Source organism: Spermophilus citellus, assembly GCF_964194105.1.
Source record: "Spermophilus citellus genome assembly, chromosome: 4".
Taxonomy (NCBI): domain Eukaryota; kingdom Metazoa; phylum Chordata; class Mammalia; order Rodentia; family Sciuridae; genus Spermophilus; species Spermophilus citellus.
The window spans coordinates 165,063,858-165,082,654 of NC_138185.1; the positions used below are offsets into that span (position 1 = coordinate 165,063,858).

General features: G+C 48.9%; 1 protein-coding gene across 9 annotated transcripts in view; it reads left to right on the forward strand.

Annotated features, from left to right (window-relative positions):
- SMOC1 (SPARC related modular calcium binding 1) overlaps positions 1-18,378 on the forward strand; it is a 157,322-nt gene extending 138,944 nt beyond the window's left edge. For 6 of the 9 annotated variants that reach the window (XM_081290044.1, XM_081290048.1, XM_081290046.1 and 3 more), the window contains 5 exons: positions 206-288; positions 2,374-2,479; positions 12,164-12,408; positions 17,257-17,307; positions 18,000-18,378. In XM_081290044.1, the coding sequence (XP_081146170.1) occupies positions 206-288; positions 2,374-2,479; positions 12,164-12,408; positions 17,257-17,307; positions 18,000-18,016 (502 nt within the window). In that variant the 3' untranslated portion in view covers positions 18,017-18,378. Of the gene's footprint in view, positions 1-205; positions 289-2,373; positions 2,488-4,849; positions 6,119-12,163; positions 12,409-17,256; positions 17,308-17,999 lie in introns of those variants that run through there. The other 3 variants (XM_081290045.1, XM_081290051.1, XM_081290052.1) reach the window with 3 other exon arrangements.
- Positions 18,379-18,797: the final 419 nt, after the last annotated feature.

An 18,797-nucleotide genomic window follows, 5' to 3' on the forward strand; every position in this document is an offset into this window, starting at 1 on the left:
GGCTAAAAAGAAACTTATCTGAAATGTGTCAGTGGGAACATTTATGCTGGATGGCCTTGTAGGGGCTAGACAGTACAGGAGACATTTTGCTGCTAACCCTGAGGGCTCTAGGCTTGGTGACAACACAGATCTTTGCTGGGCAATAGTGGCTGAAGTATTCTCTGTTGCCAACCTCTCAAAACCTCCCACCTTTCTCCCTTTCCAGCTATGTGATGCCCAACTGTGAGAGTGATGCCAGAGCCAAGAGTGCAAAGATGGACGACCCCTTCAAGGACAGGGAGTTGCCAGGTAGGAAGTGCTGCCCTGCTGGCACCTTCGCCTCTTTCCTTTCTTTTCTTTTCCCTCCCCTCCCCTCCCCTCCTCCTCTCCCCCTCTCCTCCCCTCCCCTCCCCTCCCCTCCCTCCCTCCCTTCCTTCCTTCCTTCCTTCCTTCCTTCCTTCCTTCCTTCCTTCCTTCCTTCCTTCCAGGGGTGCATAACTGCTGAGCCACATCCCCAGTCCTTTCTGTTTTTTATTTTGAGACAGGGTCTCGCTAAGTTACCTAGCACCTCACTAAGTTGCTGAGGCTGGCAGTGAACTTGCAATTTTCCTTCTTCAGCCGCCCAATCACTGGGATTATAGGTGTGCACCCCTGTGCCTGGCTCTCTTTTCTGTTCTTCCACCCCTCAGCATGCACACGCAGCTCCTCCTCTGTGTTTCCCCTTCTGTTCTGCAGCACAGGAGATGTTCATCTGGTACATCACTGGGGCACAGAGCCAGGAGCCAGGATCTGTGGAATCTCACCCCAGTCTGGGATCGGTCTCTAATGAGTCCTGTGTCTTGAATACATTGCTTTTTCTCCTTGCTCTTGCTCCTGTGTCTTTAAAATGTGGCCCTTGAGATAAATTCCTATCCCTGGGATTCCACAGTCCATTCTCTATCCCAGTGTGACTGGGGACAATGTTTTACAGGCTGTGAACTATTTTTTCCCAGGGCCTTGAAGAGAAGATGGCTTACAGGGAGGGGCTCTCTAGAGCAGTCTGGACAGCACCTGTCACCTACCTTGCAATGTGCTTTCATGATGATCCCTGGGGACATAGGATGGCTATGGTGGGAGGTTGTGGTGGGTGAAAGACAGACAGTGGCTCAGGACCCTGAAGGGGCTGCTGTCCTGGGTTTCTGCTTATTTATAGTGAATTCTGATTGTGAGTTACATTACGATTGCAAAGATCTGGGCTTTGGAATCCCATAGTTTTTACTTAGCACAAAGGCATGTCGGTGCTGGTGGAACTGGGGCCACCTTCCCCTGACCCACTGGGACTCCAGAGTAAGAACTGAAAGCAGAAAAGTCCTGAAAGTCGGGAGCTTCCCACGTGAAGTTTATAGAAATCACTTTGTCACCAAAGTGGAGTCATGGAGGCTGAGATGCCTCCTGGCCATTCCCTCAACATAAGAGAATTGGGATTCTACTTTGTGCCAGGCACCAGATATAATCTAGTGTTCAAAATTGACAGGAGGCTTAGAGAATGGAGGAGACAGATTGCGTACAGCTGAAGGACGGCATGCATCGGTAGTAATCATGCAGGAAAAGAACAAGATGCTATGAGAATGTCAGGGGGAGCTCAGATGCTCTGAGAAGTAGCAGTTAACCCAAGACCTGGCGGGTTTGGAGAGAGAGGAAGTAGTTGCTGCAGAGAGAGGGGCTGTGGCTATGTGGAGGGCCCATTGGGTGCTGGTGAACACTTATAGGGACTCCCACCTCTGCAGTTGCATGATGTTGTTTCTCCCAGTAGTCCCCTGCTAGTGGGTGTTGATGTGGCCCAGCCATACCTGGGAGCACATCCCACCTGCCCTGGGGTTTGGCAGGAATACGAGGGGAGTATTTACAAGGTGAGTCTATGATAGAATCTCAGCTGGTTGAGGAGGAAAGTGAGAAAAAGGAGGAGGTTCTTGGATAGATAAAACAATTGGGGACTTAAGTCAACTAGGACCCATAGGGCTTCTCTCTCCTCCTGCTCCCACAGCATCTGGTCCTTACCCCCTGGAGCAGCGTTTTCACTATTTTAGGAATGACTGCCTGGCCCTTGGCTTGACTATATTAGCTCAGTATTTTGTGAGTTCCATGAGCATGAGGATCCTTTGCTTTGTCTCCCTAGAATTTCACACAGTGCCTGGGTTAGTGATGGAGTGATCATTAAAAGCATTATTGTCCCTGTGGATTGTGAGTAAATGAGGGAGGTTTATGAGAATCAGCTGAGCAGTAAACACATCCCCAAAGTGGATTTGGCTGGACAATAAGGACTTCACAAAGTTTGGGAAAGGATGGTAGTGGGGGAAGCTGTTTTACTTGATAACTTACCTGGCATCTGCCTTCAGATCTCACTTTATCTTTTAGGTTGTCCAGAAGGGAAGAAAATGGAATTCATCACCAGCCTCCTAGATGCCCTCACCACTGACATGGTTCAGGCCATTAACTCAGCAGCACCCACTGGAGGTGGGAGGTGAGAATGTGAGCAGGACTCAGGCCCAATAGGGAGTGTGGGGCCTAGGATTCTCCAGATGCCGTGGGAGGCTGGAAGGGCGGGAAGATGGGCAGAGAAGGGATTGGAAACCTATCTTCTTCCTGAAACCATATGTCCCTGACTTTTCCCACTTTCTGCCCCAAATCTCCCTGCCTTTTAATCATCCCTATTTTGAGCTGTGCGTCTCTGGCTTTTAGTTATTGAGTTTACAGGGTTGTCTGGAAACTTCTAGCTATTTAATCTCGAAGGGGAAGCCAAGGAGTGAGAGTCTTAAATGACAGGAAGAGTACTGGACTCCTGAGGAGAACAGGGAGCTCCACGAGGGCAGAGAAGGAGCACAAAGTACTTTGTGACCTTGTTTTTCTCCGAGAAGGCAGGATCCATTGCATTCCAGGGAACTCTGGGCAGTGGAAGTGGCCACTCCCATAGCCTCATCCCACTTGGTCCAGGAGGTAATATGGTAGCTGTGGCAGTGCTGACGGGAGGCCTAGTTAACCAGCAGCCCTGGGGCGCCCAGGGGGCCCACGGAGTCAGTAGACCAGAACACACATCCATGCTTTTACTGAAGGCCTTTTGAGCACAGATGACGTGGTAAACCCTGGGCTAGGGACTAAGTCTCCAGGAATATGGAGGCAGGTCCCTGCCCTTAAAGGATGCAGCCAGGTAGGGATGCTCGACCATAGACAGAGGCTTACAAACCATGTGGTAAGTGCTACATGGAGAAGGGTTGTCTAACTCAGCGTGAAGGAGTCAAAGCAGGCTTCCTGGAGGAGGTAATCGCTGAGCTGTTTTGAAGGACAGGTAGGACTTACCCAGTCAAAGGAGGGAGAAAGCCATTCTAGGAAACAGGAAAAGAATATTGTGACTCCAGTAAAGTATATGTCTACAGTTCATGGTGGCTGGCCCCAGGTGGTGGTGGTGGAGGAGGAGGAGTTGGAAAAGGAGGAGGAAAGAGTGACCAGGGTAAGATGGAAGATGAAGAAAGAAACCAGATTCCAAAGGACCTGTGAGACATGCAAAGTAAAACTTCCAGTTATGCAGCCAGAGCAGGAGGCACAGTAGGGGCCAGAGGGTAGCAAAGGAAGGGAGAACCGAGATGTTGAGCCTCCTTACAATAGCAGAAGAGGTACCATGGGCTTGGCAGCCTGCTTCTGAGCTTACATGGTCCATCAAGGATGGGAGCTGGTTCCCAGCTTCTTCTCAGAAGTGGAGCTAGTGACACTAGAGGACAGGCCTAGGTCCTTAGGCCCTGTGGAATGGGCATGTATGGAAGTGATGATGAGCAGGGATATTTATGATGTATTTAGAATACAGATCGAGGACTGCATGCATAGCCATCAATGGTTCCACCTCCTGAAGGAGCCGATGGCAGCCATGAATACCCAATTTTATGACGCATCAAAATGATGGCCACAAACAAGCTAATGCCGCCCAGAGGCAAACAGATAAACAAAATGTGGTGTGTGCATAGATTGGACTATTAATTAGTCTTTAAAAAAAAATCCTGTTACATTGAGGAAATTATGCGAAGGGAAATAAGCAAGTCACAGAAGCAGCCCATTCACAGGAGCCATCTGAAATAGTCCTACAGAGTCAGAAGAGTAGAATGGTATTTGCCAAGGGCCATGGGGAGAGAGAAATGGGGAGATTTTAATCAAAGGGTATCAAGTTTCAGCCAAGCAAGATGAATTAATTCTAGGAATACGCTTTATAGCATCATCCTTCTAGTTAACAGAACTGAGTTATGCACTTAAATTTTTGTTAAGAGGACAGATCTTGTGGTAAGTGTTCTATGATAAAATAAAATTTAAAAATAAAGAGGAAAGTGGAGGCAGGAACAAGCAAATGCACAGGTTGTCACTCTTGGGAAGTGCTTGTGGGGCACCCCGTGCTCCTGTGAGCTCTGAGCTGGTCTCTGGCTGTGGCTTTGTCTCTACTCACCCTGGGGATGTGGGCCAGGCCTCCCCTAGGAGGAGAACAGCAGAATCTGAGAACATGGAGACAGCATCTGACAGGCCCACAGATGGGCGCTTCCCCGGGGCCGCCCATGCTCAGTAATTGGATGTGGCTCAAGCGGTAGCGCGCTCGCCTTGCATGCGTGCGGCCCGGGTTCGATCCTCAGCACCACATACCAACAAAGATGTTGTGTCCCCCGAGAACTAAAAAAAAAAAAAAAGACTCAGAGGACGCACCCTGATTGCCAAGAAGGCGGGAGGGGTGTGAGTTTTGAAAAGGCTGTATTGTCTGCCTTTAGGTTTTCTGTTTAAAGTATGGAAATACACTTGTTGTTTCATGCAAAAACAAGCGAGAGATACAGTAGCCTCTCTTATCTGTGGTTTCACTTTCTAGGTTTTCAATTACCAGCTCCAACGTGAATATTAAATGGGAAGTTCCAGCGATAGACTATTCATAAGTTTTAAATAACTTTTCTCACAGTATACTGTTATGCATGTTCTATTTTATTTTTCATTTGCTAATCTCTCACTGTGCCTAATATATAAATTAGACTTTATTGTAGATGTGTATGTTTAAAAAAAAAACACCTAGTCTAGGGCTCCTTACTATCTGTGGTTTCAAGGGTCCCCTACGGTGCTTGGGATGTATCCCCTGCACATAAGGGGGCTATTATATTTATGTTCATTAGAAGAGAGAAGAAAAAAAAAAGAAAAAAAAGGGCAGTCATGAGCTTAAACTCTCCCAGGTCTGGGTGGTCCCGCCCATTAGTTCTCTGCTGGCTGTTGGCTCTGACCAGCAGCCTGGGGTACTGTCCAGCAGGTCTGCTTTAAGACAAGACTTCAAGCTCTGCCCCATTGGCCTCCCCAGAAGCCACAGCCCTTGGGCACTGATGGTCTTGGTCACAGGAAAGGGAATACAGGGCAAATGGGAATTGGTGTCTTATCCTCGAATCACAGGTAGAAGGGATTTTTAAAAGACAATAAAAACTGAAACATATAATGTTTTAATACCAGTGGATCTTTAGAGACAGGATTCTTCTTTTTCTTTCTTTTTTTTTATTATCTCCACTTTCAAGTGTAATTTAGAGTTGGGAAAAGCTAAAAAAAATAAAAATAAAAAACTTTCCAAAACACATTTTTCATTTGAAGCTCATGTCAGCTTAACTATGCTTGGTTTCGATAGGCACGAAAAAGGTTTGAATTGCTTTTGCTAGTTGTGTTACCTTGAGGCTGGACTTTTAATCAACAGACAAACAAGATGGACCAAGAAGTAGTTTAGAAATCAAGTAAGGCAGGGAGAAGCAGTTGTACAGGGAGGTAGGTGGCCAGGGGTGACAGGTTTCTGGGTTTAAAGCCCTCCCAGAACTTCCCATTACATATACCATAAGTCCTAACTCTGACCTGAACTGGCCCTGCAGGATGGTCTGGCTGCCTCTGGCCCTCCTCCAGGACTACTTCCCTCCTACCACTAGGTTTTAGCCTCCTCACTTCTTTTGGCAGGTCAAGCAGACCTTCAGTCTAGAGTGGGATTGTCCTTCCCATGACTGGCCCCTGTGTGTCCATTTAAACATCACCTTCTGAAGACTGTCCCGTCCAAAGGAGCTGTCCAGTCATCCTCTGTCCCTACACCACTTTGGCACTCTCAGCCTGATGCTTATCGTTATCTGATTTTTATTTTTATTTATTTATTTTTTTTGCTGGCTCTCACGCCACCCAATGAAAACTGCAGTTCTAGAGAGGAGTGTTTGCTGTCCCCCCCCCCCTATTCCTAGCACTTAGAATAGTGCCTAGTGCTCGTAGGTGCTCAGTAATATGTGTCAATGAATGAACAGCTGGAAAGACAGATGGAGGGATGGGTCTTGAGGGTCCACCAACTACTGCAAGATGAAATGTAAGACTGGATGCAGCTATCCAGTTCTCTGTGGGCCTTCTTTGTAACCAGGGCTCTATAGCACCTGCCTGGGTCTGAGGGACTTGGGCATTATATAGACAGACCCTGGTCAGTCACTCCTCTTCTCTGCTAGAGGAGAGAAGCATGGGATAGGTAGAGATTGAGATGCACATCTGGAACAGGGCTGATTAAGAGATTAGGAAATATTTGCTTTCTGGGTTTTGGCCTTGGGTTTGGAATTTAGGCAGAGCTGGGGTTGCAATCATGGGGTTAAAGAAACCACATCTGGTTCCTCCTGCATCCTCTCAGGGTCTGGCAGTTAAAACTGGACACCAGCTGAGGCCAGCAGGAAACAGTCCCAGATGAAGACAGTGGAAGAAGTGACAGGAAGCTACTGGGGCAGTGTAGAAAAAAGGACATCTTGTCCCCCAGCTACCACCTGTCATGGTGATTTTGGCTAAACATAGGAAGTGGCATTTGAGCCACATTCTCATTTGTAAGTGGGAAACGTTCTCGCCTGGATGGACCAGGGGTAAGGACATCGCAGAAGAGGGGACCATATGTGTAGCAAGAGATGAATGACAGGGGATACATGGAATTGTAAGAAGCAGCATGGTTATTTGGGAGGCAGCATGTAGAACGGGCAGGAGATGAGGCTGCAGAAGTTGGGCAGAGCCCTAGTTGTACTGGGCTATGTGGACCATGGAAATAGATGGGCATTTTTGAATAATCATCCTAGTGGTGCTTTGCAAGCAGGATTTAGAAGTGAGTTAGAAAAGAGACAGGAAGGTTATAGCAGTTGTCAGTAGAGAGTTATGAGGGCAGGACTGGGGGGGGGGAGGCATGACTAACTAAAGCTTTTGCAACGAAATCGAGAACATCAAGACTCAGTGGATACAGGGAGTGGGAGAGAGGGAGGTGTCAGCTTGCTTTTCTGGCCTCCTAGCCTGATTCAGTGGTGAAAAGCAGCGCCGCCCGCATTTAAAAATAGACTAAGTAGAATGGAGTGTTTGGGGAAACTTCTGTGGCTGGTGCATGGGAAGGGGTGCCCACAGATATCATTGGATGACATCCATCCTCAATGAGCACTTGTTGAATGACTGAGTGAGTCCCTTGCCACCCACCCCTCCCCACTAGGACTCCAGAAGGCAAAGCTCCCTCCTTCAAACAACTTTCCCTTGGCACCCTTGAACCTTTATTAGTCCCAAAGGAAGACTTCTGAGATCCCAGGTGGCATAGTGTCCTGGGGCAGGGGAACCCACCCTTGCTCTACCCCACCCAGGCATAGTCAACCTGGAGAGGAGCAGAGACAGGCTGCATGAGCCTGCTGGCCCTCCAAGGTCCCCTAAGAAGAGACTGCTTCTATTGGGCTTCATCCTCCCTGCCAGTTCAGCTGCCTGTTGATGGCTTCTGCAAGGAAGAGGCTGGAATGTGGCTGACTTGGCATTTCCCAGCCCCACCCGCACAGCTGGTGGGGCCTGGACCCAACTCCAGATGGGGCTCAGTTGGTCTGCTTGGCTTGGCCTGGGCCTCCTAGCCGTTCTGCCTTACCTTCTCGAAAATTGCTTAGGGCAGCAGAACTGGGCCCCAGATCTTGGCCAGAGCAGGTTGTGGTAAATGGGGCTGGCTCCTCAGTTGTGCGTTGCAGCCAAGGCCTGGCAGGGCTGAGGCTGCAGAAACAAAACTGAAAGTGCTGCGGGAGAGAGTGCAGCTTCTGCCACCCCGTAAGTGGGAGAAGGCTCAGTGGGGCTATTCAGGGAGGGACCTGGCTCAAGTGAGTTACCCCATCCCTTTTAGGAGTCACTAAAACATCCCAGGGGCTATGGACCCTGGTGTTGCCCTGAACCATGGTCTTCCCAAATCTGAAATTTGGTATCATTTAGGTGTATTTTCCACACCATAGCCAAAGAAACTTGTGTATTTTGATAACCCAATGCCAGTGCCACCCTAAAGCTGCGAGTGTCCGCTGCAGATGTTTTAGAAGGATACTTCCAGAAAATTGAAAAAGCTAGGTTGATCAGTGGGTGTAAATGGTGGGGAGTCTATGATGGATGGTCTCTAGCACAAATGACTTGAAAGACTCTGGAGAATCTAGGGATATCTTTCCACCCCATCCTTATCCAGCCCTTGTCCAGGAAAAATCTCAGAATCTGGTAGGTTAGCAGAGGCAGGATTCTTGACAGATTTTGGTCTTAGTGGGAGCTTGTATAAACTATGGTAGGTACCCTGCTGTCAACCTTGTTTGTGATTTATGTCTATTGTCAAGCCAGAACTTGATTTACAGTTCTAAATCAGATGCCTTTAGTAGTTTTCTTTTCTTTCCTTTTTTTAAAAATGTTTTTGTTCAAACCCCTCCCAGGTACTGTCTTTTGTTTCCATCTTCCTCCTGAAGAGACCTGCTTACATATTCTTTTGGAGCCATGGCTGGAATTTCCATTCCTCTAGACCGAGGGTTCTTTACAAAGCCCATGGACTTTGGATGGGCATTGGGGAATCCATGAATCCTCTAAAATCTACAGACTTCTCTGGGGGGGGCATTTTTCTAGAAACAGGCCTATATATAGCTTTGTTTAGGTTCGTAGATGGGCCCATGATCCCCACATGGACCCAAAGCTGAGAAATTCTTGGTATAAAGTACTTGAACTTTGACCTGACCTGAATGTTGGGTTCCCAAGTGTGACACTAACACCACCCAGCCTCACAGGTAGACTGAGGGCTCTGTTGCTTGAGGAGGGGGCCTGGTGGTCAAATGGGTTCAGAAGCAGAGCCTCATGCTAGCCTGGAAGGAAGGGGATGGAGACAGGACCCTCAGGCCCCATAGGGCAGACCATGGGGTCATGGCTTGGCAGGGCCACTGAGGGCCTCTCCTGAGGAAGCGCTCCCTGCCTATCTAAGCCTAGCCGCACAGTCAGGGGCCCAGCATGGGATGGGTGATACAGGCCAGAGTGGGACATCAGGGCTGCTCAACAATCACCCAGGCTGCTCCTGATGGGCGGGAGGAGAGCAGTACCATAGTCTCCCAGGAAGAGGACAGGACAGGAAGCAGGAAGGGTCAGCTGATCACTCTGGCATGGAAGGAAACTCTTAGAGGCTGCGGTTGGGAAGAAGAACCGCTTCTTGCTGCAGGACAGCCTGGAGGAAGGTGGGGGGTGGGGGTGGGACTCTATCAATGGAGTTGCTGAAAATTGGACAGGCGGGAGGGAGCCCAGGAACATGTGTTGGAGGGAGCGAGCCTTCCCTGGCAGGGCCTCTGGGTGGGATGACCTCATCCCTTCCCGTCTGAGCGACTGAGGCTTTATTATTCCAGCCTCTAGGTAGACATTACGCTATGCCGAGCCTAAAGGTTAAAGGAAGAGCTGCTGTTGCCTTGGGCTCTCATGGCTCCCTGGCAGGAGGGACTGAGGGGGAAGGTCCTGACTGCCTGCTGCTGAGAGGGCCTTCCTCAGGGGTCCCACAGTGCCCTCCACAGCCTGAATCCTCCTTGGCACTGGGAAGACCCAGGCAGGTAGGGTGTTCCCATTCCTGCACCCCGAGTATCCTCACAGAGAATTTTCTGCCTGCTCACTGGTGCAGACGGCAGGGGCCATCTTGAGAGTACATATTGCGGTCATGTAGAGGAAGAATAAAAACTCCACAATGTTGGCAGGAAAAAAAAATCTTGAGTTTTGTATTGAATAATTGTATACCTGCTTCAGAGACCTCCCGCATCCGGTTTCCATGACAGCCGTAGCAGAGTCCCAAAGAGTCAAGGGTGGTGGCTGCTCTGCATGGCTTCCTCACACCTCCCCAGGTACTCCCTGGGTTAAGCTCAGTGTCAAGGTGAAGTCCTGCCAGCAGATTGTTAGTTGTGATCTCTTGGAATCAGACCAGGATGCCCAAGAGGACCTGCCCAAGGACAAAATCCACCTAAGTAGGAATCAGGAATGGGCATCTACCAGGAATGACGAGCTGCCCCCTCCCACAAAGAAACTGCATTTTCCTTGAACTTTGAGGTCACTTGTTAGGTGTGTGTGTGTGTGTGTGTGTGTGTGTGTGTGTGTGTTTGCAGGAGTGATTTTGATTTGCTGGATGATTCACATGAGAGTGATCAGAAATGGTCCCTTCCCTTCTGGAAACACTGACAAGCCCCAGAGAGGAGAGAGCATCAACAAGTGTCTTGAACACTTTTTCTTACCATCTACAGCTTCAGAGTCACTGGCAGTCCCTGATCCTGTGGTTTGGGATCCCGGTGAACCCTCCATCACATAGTGTTCCAGTGCCCTGAACACTAAGTATTTTGAGTGTAGGGATTTCTCAACTTCAGCCTTATTCCCCTTTCCAAGGGCAAGTTACTCAGGCATCTGAACACAGGACAGCCTACATTAACTCAGTGTCAAGCTCTGGAAACGGGACCCAGGGTACTGGTATGTCTCTATTCTTCTGGTGAGAGACTCCAGCCAACCCCTCTGGAATAGATCCATCATTGGCTTTAAAAATTATAAATATTTGTTTTCACCCTGACTCCTTTTGGGGGAAAAGACGGGGATATGAATAAATAAACAAAATAGAAGGGTAGACTATTGCATATAGTTACACACAGACCCAGGCCTTGTAACTTCACGGTCACCAGAGATATATGGGCTGTGCAAGATGTGGTCATTACTGTGCATTTGGATACTAGGATGTGTCCTGGTCACCCTGTCCTATTCCTCAGCAGAATCGCCTGGAAATGCTGGTTAACATGAGGTCTCAGACCTCCTGACCAACCAGAGACTCACCCCAGCAACTGTGGGAGACGCCGGTTTTAGAGTCTCTGTGTTTCTACCCCTTGCCTCCTTGTCTCAATTTCTTTTGTGCTTGCTACTCAGCTGTGATGGACCATGGGAACAGGACACTTGGCATTGAATTGTTGCAGCTTATTTTCATATTTCGGCTCTGCCTCATGGACACAGTGAGCAGCTTGAGGCTAAGGATATACCTCCCTCTTTGTGAACCTTCTCAGACCTGGCCTGACACTGGGTGTGGGTAGATACTCAGAGGAACAGTTCCCATAGTTGCATACGTCAGAGCAGGCAAATTTATGTGAGAAGAGCATTTTTTCTAACAGGAGGAGAACAATTTGTATCCTAGCTGGGTGAATCAATCCAGCCAATTTGTCTTGAACATCCATCTCGTATAAGGAAAATCCTAGCTATAGTAAAGGGTGAAGTGGATTCATGTGTTGAGGGGACCTTATTACCTGGGGACTCCTAGGAAAAGAATTGTCCATTCTGGAAACTCAAGCTGGAGAGGATGACTTGATTCTGCCCTAGAAAGAGAAGCCCTGGGAGATCTTTGGTTTGGAGGAGCCATTGCTACCTGATTGTGGCAGCCCATCTGATGCTATAACATAATACCCGAGACTGGGTAATTTATAAAGAAACAGATTTATTTTGGTCATGGGTCTGGAAGTTCGAGAACATGGTGCTAGCACCTTCTAGGCTTCTAGTGAGGGCCTCATACAACTTCAGCTCGTGGGGGAAAGCTTAATGGAAGCAGGCCCATGTTATAAAGCATAGAACAGCCCACCCTCAGGAGAACTAACCCATTCCCACAAGAACTAATCCAGTCCCTTGAGCTCTTAAGGTCCCACTTCCAGGTTTTAAAGGCCCCACCTTTATCCCCCAACACAGCTACATTGGTAACCAATTTCAACCTGAGTTTTGGCGGGGACAAAGCACACTCAGACCACAGCAAGCGCCCTGGCTTCTGGCCATCTTGGAGAAAACTACGGTGGGGTTGGTGTTCCTACAAGATCCTGAGTGGTGTTCTCTGGGGTGGGGTGTGTCCATGGCCCAGGTTCTCAGAGCCAGACCCCAGCCATACCCTGGAGGAGCGAGTGGTGCACTGGTACTTCAGTCAGCTGGACAGCAACAGCAGCAATGACATCAACAAGCGGGAGATGAAGCCCTTCAAGCGCTACGTGAAGAAGAAAGCCAAGCCCAAGAAATGCGCCCGGCGTTTCACCGACTACTGTGACCTGAACAAGGACAAGGTTATCTCACTGCCTGAGCTGAAGGGTTGCCTGGGTGTCAGCAAAGAAGGTGAGTGCTCTCCCCTTGGCTCCCAGTCTTCTGGTTCTTGCTGTAGGCAGACAAGGGACACCAAGGGACCCCAGATATTCATTTATTGAACACAGCTGTTTTATCCTGTGCTTCATGCTAGATGATTGATACAGGGGTGGAATTGACTAATTAGGTCCCTAACCTGACATAGTCTACTGAGGAGACAGATATTAAGTATTCATGTGTATTGTGGTAAGTGCTTTGAGAATGTATTAGAGTGGGTCAGGCTGCAGTAACAAGTAGGCACGCCCACATGTAATGTGGTTCACTTAGAAAATGTTTTGTCTTGAGAAGCATGGTTCCAAATTTTGTGTGTGTGTGTGTGTGTGTGTGTGTGTGTGTCTGTTTGTCCGTCCGTCTGTGTCTTGTGAAGCATGGTTCCGAGTTGTGGGGTGTGTGTGTGTGTGTGTGTGTGTGTGTGTGTGTGTTGGGGGGTGGTAGTAGGAGGAGGGATTAGAGTGGGGATTGCTTCATGTAATCACTCTAGAGTCCAGGCTGAGAGTGACTCTTGGGGTCACTTTGGTATCCATCTTTATCATGTAGCTTCCAAGGTCACCCTGGGGGTCACCTCTATTCCCAGTCAACCAGATATAGTAAACATGGAGCAGTGCATGTGATAGTTTCATGGGATAGTCCTGGAAATGACATATACATTACTTCTCATATTTCATTTGCTGGAACTCAGTCCATTAGACCATACCAACTGTAGGGAGTGGAGACAAGAGGCAAGGTAGTTTGGAGAGTTCGTTCATCCACATGAAAGATGCTATAAGGGTAGTGGGAAGATGTTTGTTTTAGTCAGCTTTTTCACTGCTGTGACTAAAAGACCTGACAAGAACAACTTTAGAGTAGGAAAAATTTATTTGGTGGCTCCTGGTTTCAGAGGTCTCAGTCCATAGAAGGCTGACTCCATTCCTCAGGGCTTGAGATGAGGCTCAACATTATGGTAGAAGAGTGTGGTAGAGGGAAGCAGCTCACATGATAAGGAAGCAGAGAGAGACTCCACTCACCAGATATAAAATCTATAACCCAAAGCCATGCCCCCAGGGACCCACCTCCTCCAGCCACACCCTACCCACCTTCAGCCACCACCCAGTTAATCCCATCAGAGGATCAATCCACTGAGAGTATTAGGACTCTCATAACCCATCATTTCTCCTTTAAACCTTCTTGCATTGTCTCACACATGAGCTTTTTGTCTCACATCTAAACCACAGCACTATTGAAGAGGTTCAGTCAGAGAAATTATAGAATCAGTTTTGCTTTAAAATTTTATTCTGGCTGCACTGTGGGAAATGGATTGGAGATGAGAAAGGCAGGGTCACCCAAGAGGAGGTGTGGCATGGTCTGGCCAAGAAGTGATGGAGAACCTCGTTATGAAAAACACAGGGGGCGGGTGAAGAGAAGTGGGTGGACTGGTGACTGAGTGGACACAAGGCCAACAATCGGTGTGGGCACCTACAGGGTGGGACTGCTCACTGAGATAGGCAACAGGGAAGGCAGAGAAAGTGGGTGTAGGAGGAGGGTATGGTTTGGACAGATCCTGTTGGATGCGCCTAAGGCCTGAGTGGGTCTGTAGAGCAGGGGAAAGGTCTGCACTGAAGATAGATCTGGGTGATACAGACTTTTGGGAAATGGAAAAGCTGAGATGACTTAGGGAAAGTTTAGCATAAGAAGACAAAAGAGCTGCTCCTTGTTCCTCGGTTGTCAATGTAAACCCCCAAAGTGGCCTGGGTTACCACAGGAAGCCCAGTCTTGGGACCTGCTCCTCCATAGCTGGGCTCTGGCTCTGGTTCTGAGGCCGACTGGCCTGCGACATCCTCACTCTGGGCACATTCTATCTGATGAAGATGGCTCTCTTGTTTCCACCGTACTCCAATTTTCCACGTCACAATACAACATGAGAGTTTCCCATCCTGCCTTTGCCATGGACCAGTTCTTTTATCAAATGTATATTAATCCACCATTTTGCGTTTTGGTTTCTTCATCTGTAAAATGGGAATAATGATAATATCTACCTCTTAGGGCTGTTGTGCTCATTAAATGGGACAAAGTGAGAGCATGTATCATAGGGCCCAAGACATTGAAGGAACAGAATAAAAGGTCAATATTATTATTCTTCTTCGTAAGATTCTTGCCTCTGCCAATAGTACTTAACACGCTGGGTTGCAATTTACTTTTATGATCCCTTCCTTGTGGCCATGGACCTGTCCTTTCTATTCCTGACCTCTAGCCTATGACACCTAGTAGCAGTTCCTTAAATCCTTGTCAAATGAATGGATGGATGGAGAGGGGGTTGCTCCTTGTGACAGTATCATGCTCAGACATCTTTAGAATCTGCTCATTTCACAGAGCACAGGCAGAAGTCCAGTGCTGGAAAGACCCCGTCCAGCACTAGTGGTACCCCAGGTCGACCCATGGCACCTCCAGGTTGACTGATTCTGTTCTTGGTCTCCTTCTCTTGCTGGGAGTTCTTTTCTGTGCAACCAGAGAAAAAGCCAAGAGAAGGCCTGATGTGGTGCCCAGAGCTCAGGGGACCCTCAGAAGGTAGTCTAGGCACCAGACGTCTGCCAGTCCCTGTTGATGCCTAGCACCTGAAGGAACATTCAGGGAAGACTCTGGGCCAGAACACAGTATTTAGGGGAGTGCTGGTCCGATTCAGTCAGGGATGGGTTTTAATTTCAAGTCATCTTCACAACTTTGCCCACAGAGGCCTTTAGGGTGCTTTGAGTTGCAGCTGTCATGGCTCAATGTATCTTTCTGCTTCCTCAATTCACTAGGGAGACAGGAGGATGGATGACTGTTTAGGCCTAGGAGAGGAGTGGAGGTCTGGCTCTTAATCCCAGCTCTGCCACTTAACTAGCTCTGTAATCTCTGGCAAGTCACCTAAACTCTCTAAGCCTCAGTTTCCTCGTGTGCAAAATGGAGACAGTGGTATCCTCCTTATGGATTTGGTGTGAGGATATAACAAGTTAATGCATGTGAGGAACAGCACGGCACCTGGTACATGGTGAACACACAAAAGAGATTAGTAGTACTAGAGGAGCCCACCTAGGGGCAGCAGCCAGCTTCTCCTGTCCCGCTGCTCTTGTGGGTGGCAGAAAAGCCACTTGGGTCCATAGTTTGTAGCCATCCCAGGGAATGGAGTCCCTGCCCCTGTCATATGGTGTCATGTGGTGCCCTCTGGTGGGCCAAAAGGGGATTGCATGCTAGGAGTGGGTACAAGAGGGGTAGGGAGCAGATGCTGGACTTGGGGGCGGTATACTTTGGGGTCTGAGGGACCTTTGGAAATGTCCCCTGAACATGGCTATTTTCACCAACCAGATCTCTCATTAAAGAGCTGAATTCTCTGCCCAGCATGAAGAAGCCAGACATTCTGAGTGCTGGACCTCTGTCTTGGCCTTTTCCAAATGATGGAACATTTTCACCAGGATTATTGTCACCATTCTATGAGCAAGGAGAAGGAAAACTAGTGCCTCCATTTTCCAGTAATGTCAACTCTTTCTTTAAATTGTCTGAGGTTGTCACCTGCCCCTGGGCTCAGCCTTTCCCCTCCCCTGCCCTGCCTGGTGGGCCGGAGCATGGTGCCAGAGGCTGAGATCCAGGTCTGAGTTTGCTTTTTTACCTGAAAGCTGTGCCATCCTGTGTAGGTTACTTGGCAACTCCAGGTCTCAGTTTTATCATCAGAAAGTGGGGATAATTTTATCTCTATCATTTAAAGTTGCTCTGAGGATCCAGTGGCACTTTTCTGACTGTACGTTGTGTGTCTTGAGTCTCAGCTCGGTTGGTGCAGGACTGCTGTCGGCCTCCTCTCTGTGTGTGGATCTTTCTGTTCACCACCGAGAGGAGCAGCCGCTGGAGCAGAGGAAGGACGGGATCTAAGGCCAGGCAGCCTGGCTCCCCCCTTCCCACCCGTCTGCCTTGGGCCTGTCCCTGTATATTTCTGTTGATGTCCTCTCCTACTAAATTGGATATGCCAGTGTGTACATGGTGCCCACCCCTTTACCCTGTGCTTTATCTCTTTCTCAGGTCTTGAGGAATGTTGGGGACATCGAGCTATGGGGTCACGTGACCCACAGCTGGGCTTAGATTCTACAGCGCTGTACATTGCCCCAAACACTTTCTCCCCTAAGAATTCAGTCAACCCTGAGGGCAATCCTGTGAAGGAGGCCGAACAGAAACTGCACAGCTGTGGTCCTAATTTCCATTCTCTGGGCAGATCCAGAGGCATTCGGGGGCGTGCGTAGGGCCACTCAGCATGGCTCAGCACCTCGTGTGCTTCCCCAGCTGCCTGCTTCTCTTTGGGGAGACCAGGGTCCTGCAGGAGTAGGCACAGCCTGTCTCCAAAGCTGCTTGGCACCTAGGGGGAAGAGTGCATGTGAGCAGAACAGGCCTTGGACTCATATAAACCACTCAACCACTCTGAGCTTCTGCCTCCGGATGTGTCAAGGGAAAGACCAGGATTCCTTCTGTCTCTGACATTCCGAGATTTGGAAAGTAAGATCAAGGAGGTTATGACACAAAAACATTCACTAACACAAAAACCCTTCTGGGCTAATAGCTGAGGAGGCTCCAAAGGGGGCCCCTCAGGGCCTTGGCCTTAGGGAAAAAGTGACTTTGGTTAAAGGTGCTGACCAGCAATGGGTTCACCTAGGCAGCATGTGACCATAGGCTTCCACAGAACAGGAAGTGCAGCCAGACAATATCTGGCTGTATCCCAAGTTCATCCTTCATTTGGGGTCATAGAGGGCAAGGACCCAGTATAGAAGTTGACCCAGTTCTCTGGGTCGAGGCCACTCCAGTGTCCTGTGTTCCTATTTGTTGCAGGTACCCTTGACAGCTTCCCCCAGGGAAAACCAGCAGGCTCAAACCCATTCAGTAAGTCTCCTTCTTTCTGAGCTTTCTACTTTCTCTGTGGATCCCCTGAGGAAGCGTTGATGGCACAGCAGGGGTGACACCACTGGCCCAGTGACTTGGGCTTCCTTCTCAAAATTTTTTCTGAGGACATGAGAGAAAGATGGTTAGTGCTGGGGCTGGGGATGTGGCTCAAGCGGTAGCGCGCTCATCTGGCATGTGTGCGGCCCGGGTTCGATCCTCAGCACCACATACAAAAACAAAGATGTTGTGTCCGCCGAGAACTAAAATCAATAAATAAATAAATATTAAAATTCTTAAAAAAAAAAAAAAAAAAAGATGGTCAGTGCTAAGAGGATAAATCACGTGCCATCTCCTCCCCAGCCCCAGGCTGACAGGCTGGCCTCTGGGGGTGGTATGATGCATGCAGAGAGCACCCCCAGCCTTTGCTCCCCAGGCAAAGCCAAGGTCTCTGGAGTGCTGGACCCATTCTAGGTGACCTGGGCCGCCTCAGAGTGGCAAAGGATGGGCTGTCAAACTGCTTATCTGCAAGTCTAAGCCACCTGTGTCACCCACAGCCCATCTCAACAGCGGGTGGAAGGAGCTACCCTTGTGGGGGAAATTGATAGACGTAGCTGAATTTCTCAGACATCCCACTCTAACTTTTTAATTTTTCTCCCCCTCTTCTGTTTTGCACTCTCCTTTCCCCCTCCCAGTAGGACGCCTTGTCTAAGGAGCAGAAAATCCAAGGGCGGTGGAAAGTCCAAGGAGGCAAGATGGACCACCAGACACCTAACTAACCTTCAGCTCGGCCCGTGGCCAGCAACATCCCGTGTAACATAAGTGGTGCCCACCATGTTTGCACTTTTAATAACTCTTCTTTGCGTGTTTTGTTTCTGGTTTCATCTGTAAACAACCAATATCTAATACCAAGTGGGAAGAGGAAAGGGAAGAAAGACTTGATTTCTCTCTCTCTCATCGCAAGTTTTTGGATCTGCTACTGACAACTTTTAGGTTACTGGGGGGAGGGGTGTTGTTGGGACTGAGAAGAAAGAGATTTATATACTGTATATAAATATATATGTAAATTGTATAGTTCTTTTGTACAGGTGTTGGCATTGCTGTTGATTCCTTCCCCTCCTTCTCCCAGTTGTGGGTGCTCTGGACTTTCAGTCCACCTATCTAGAACCTAGGACTGTGTCTTCTTCCAACCCAGATTCCATGGAGGCCGGCCCTTGTGTGTCCGTGGACAAGAGCTCTGCACTTGCTTTGCAAATGCCACTGGCTCTCATCAGGTGGGAGGAATGTACTGCCCCATGCCATTAGCTGCCAAACTTGGCAAGTCACCGGGCCCTTGGCCTCCTCAAGGGAGGCTGAGTTGGAGAGACAGGCATCTCCCCTGCAGAGGAGGGAAGTCCAGTTGATGTGAATAGTCATCACAGGCCCCAGTTCTCACATGGCCCAAGTGTTCCTGCTAACCAGATCCCCAGGGAACCCAGGATCAATGGGCACCC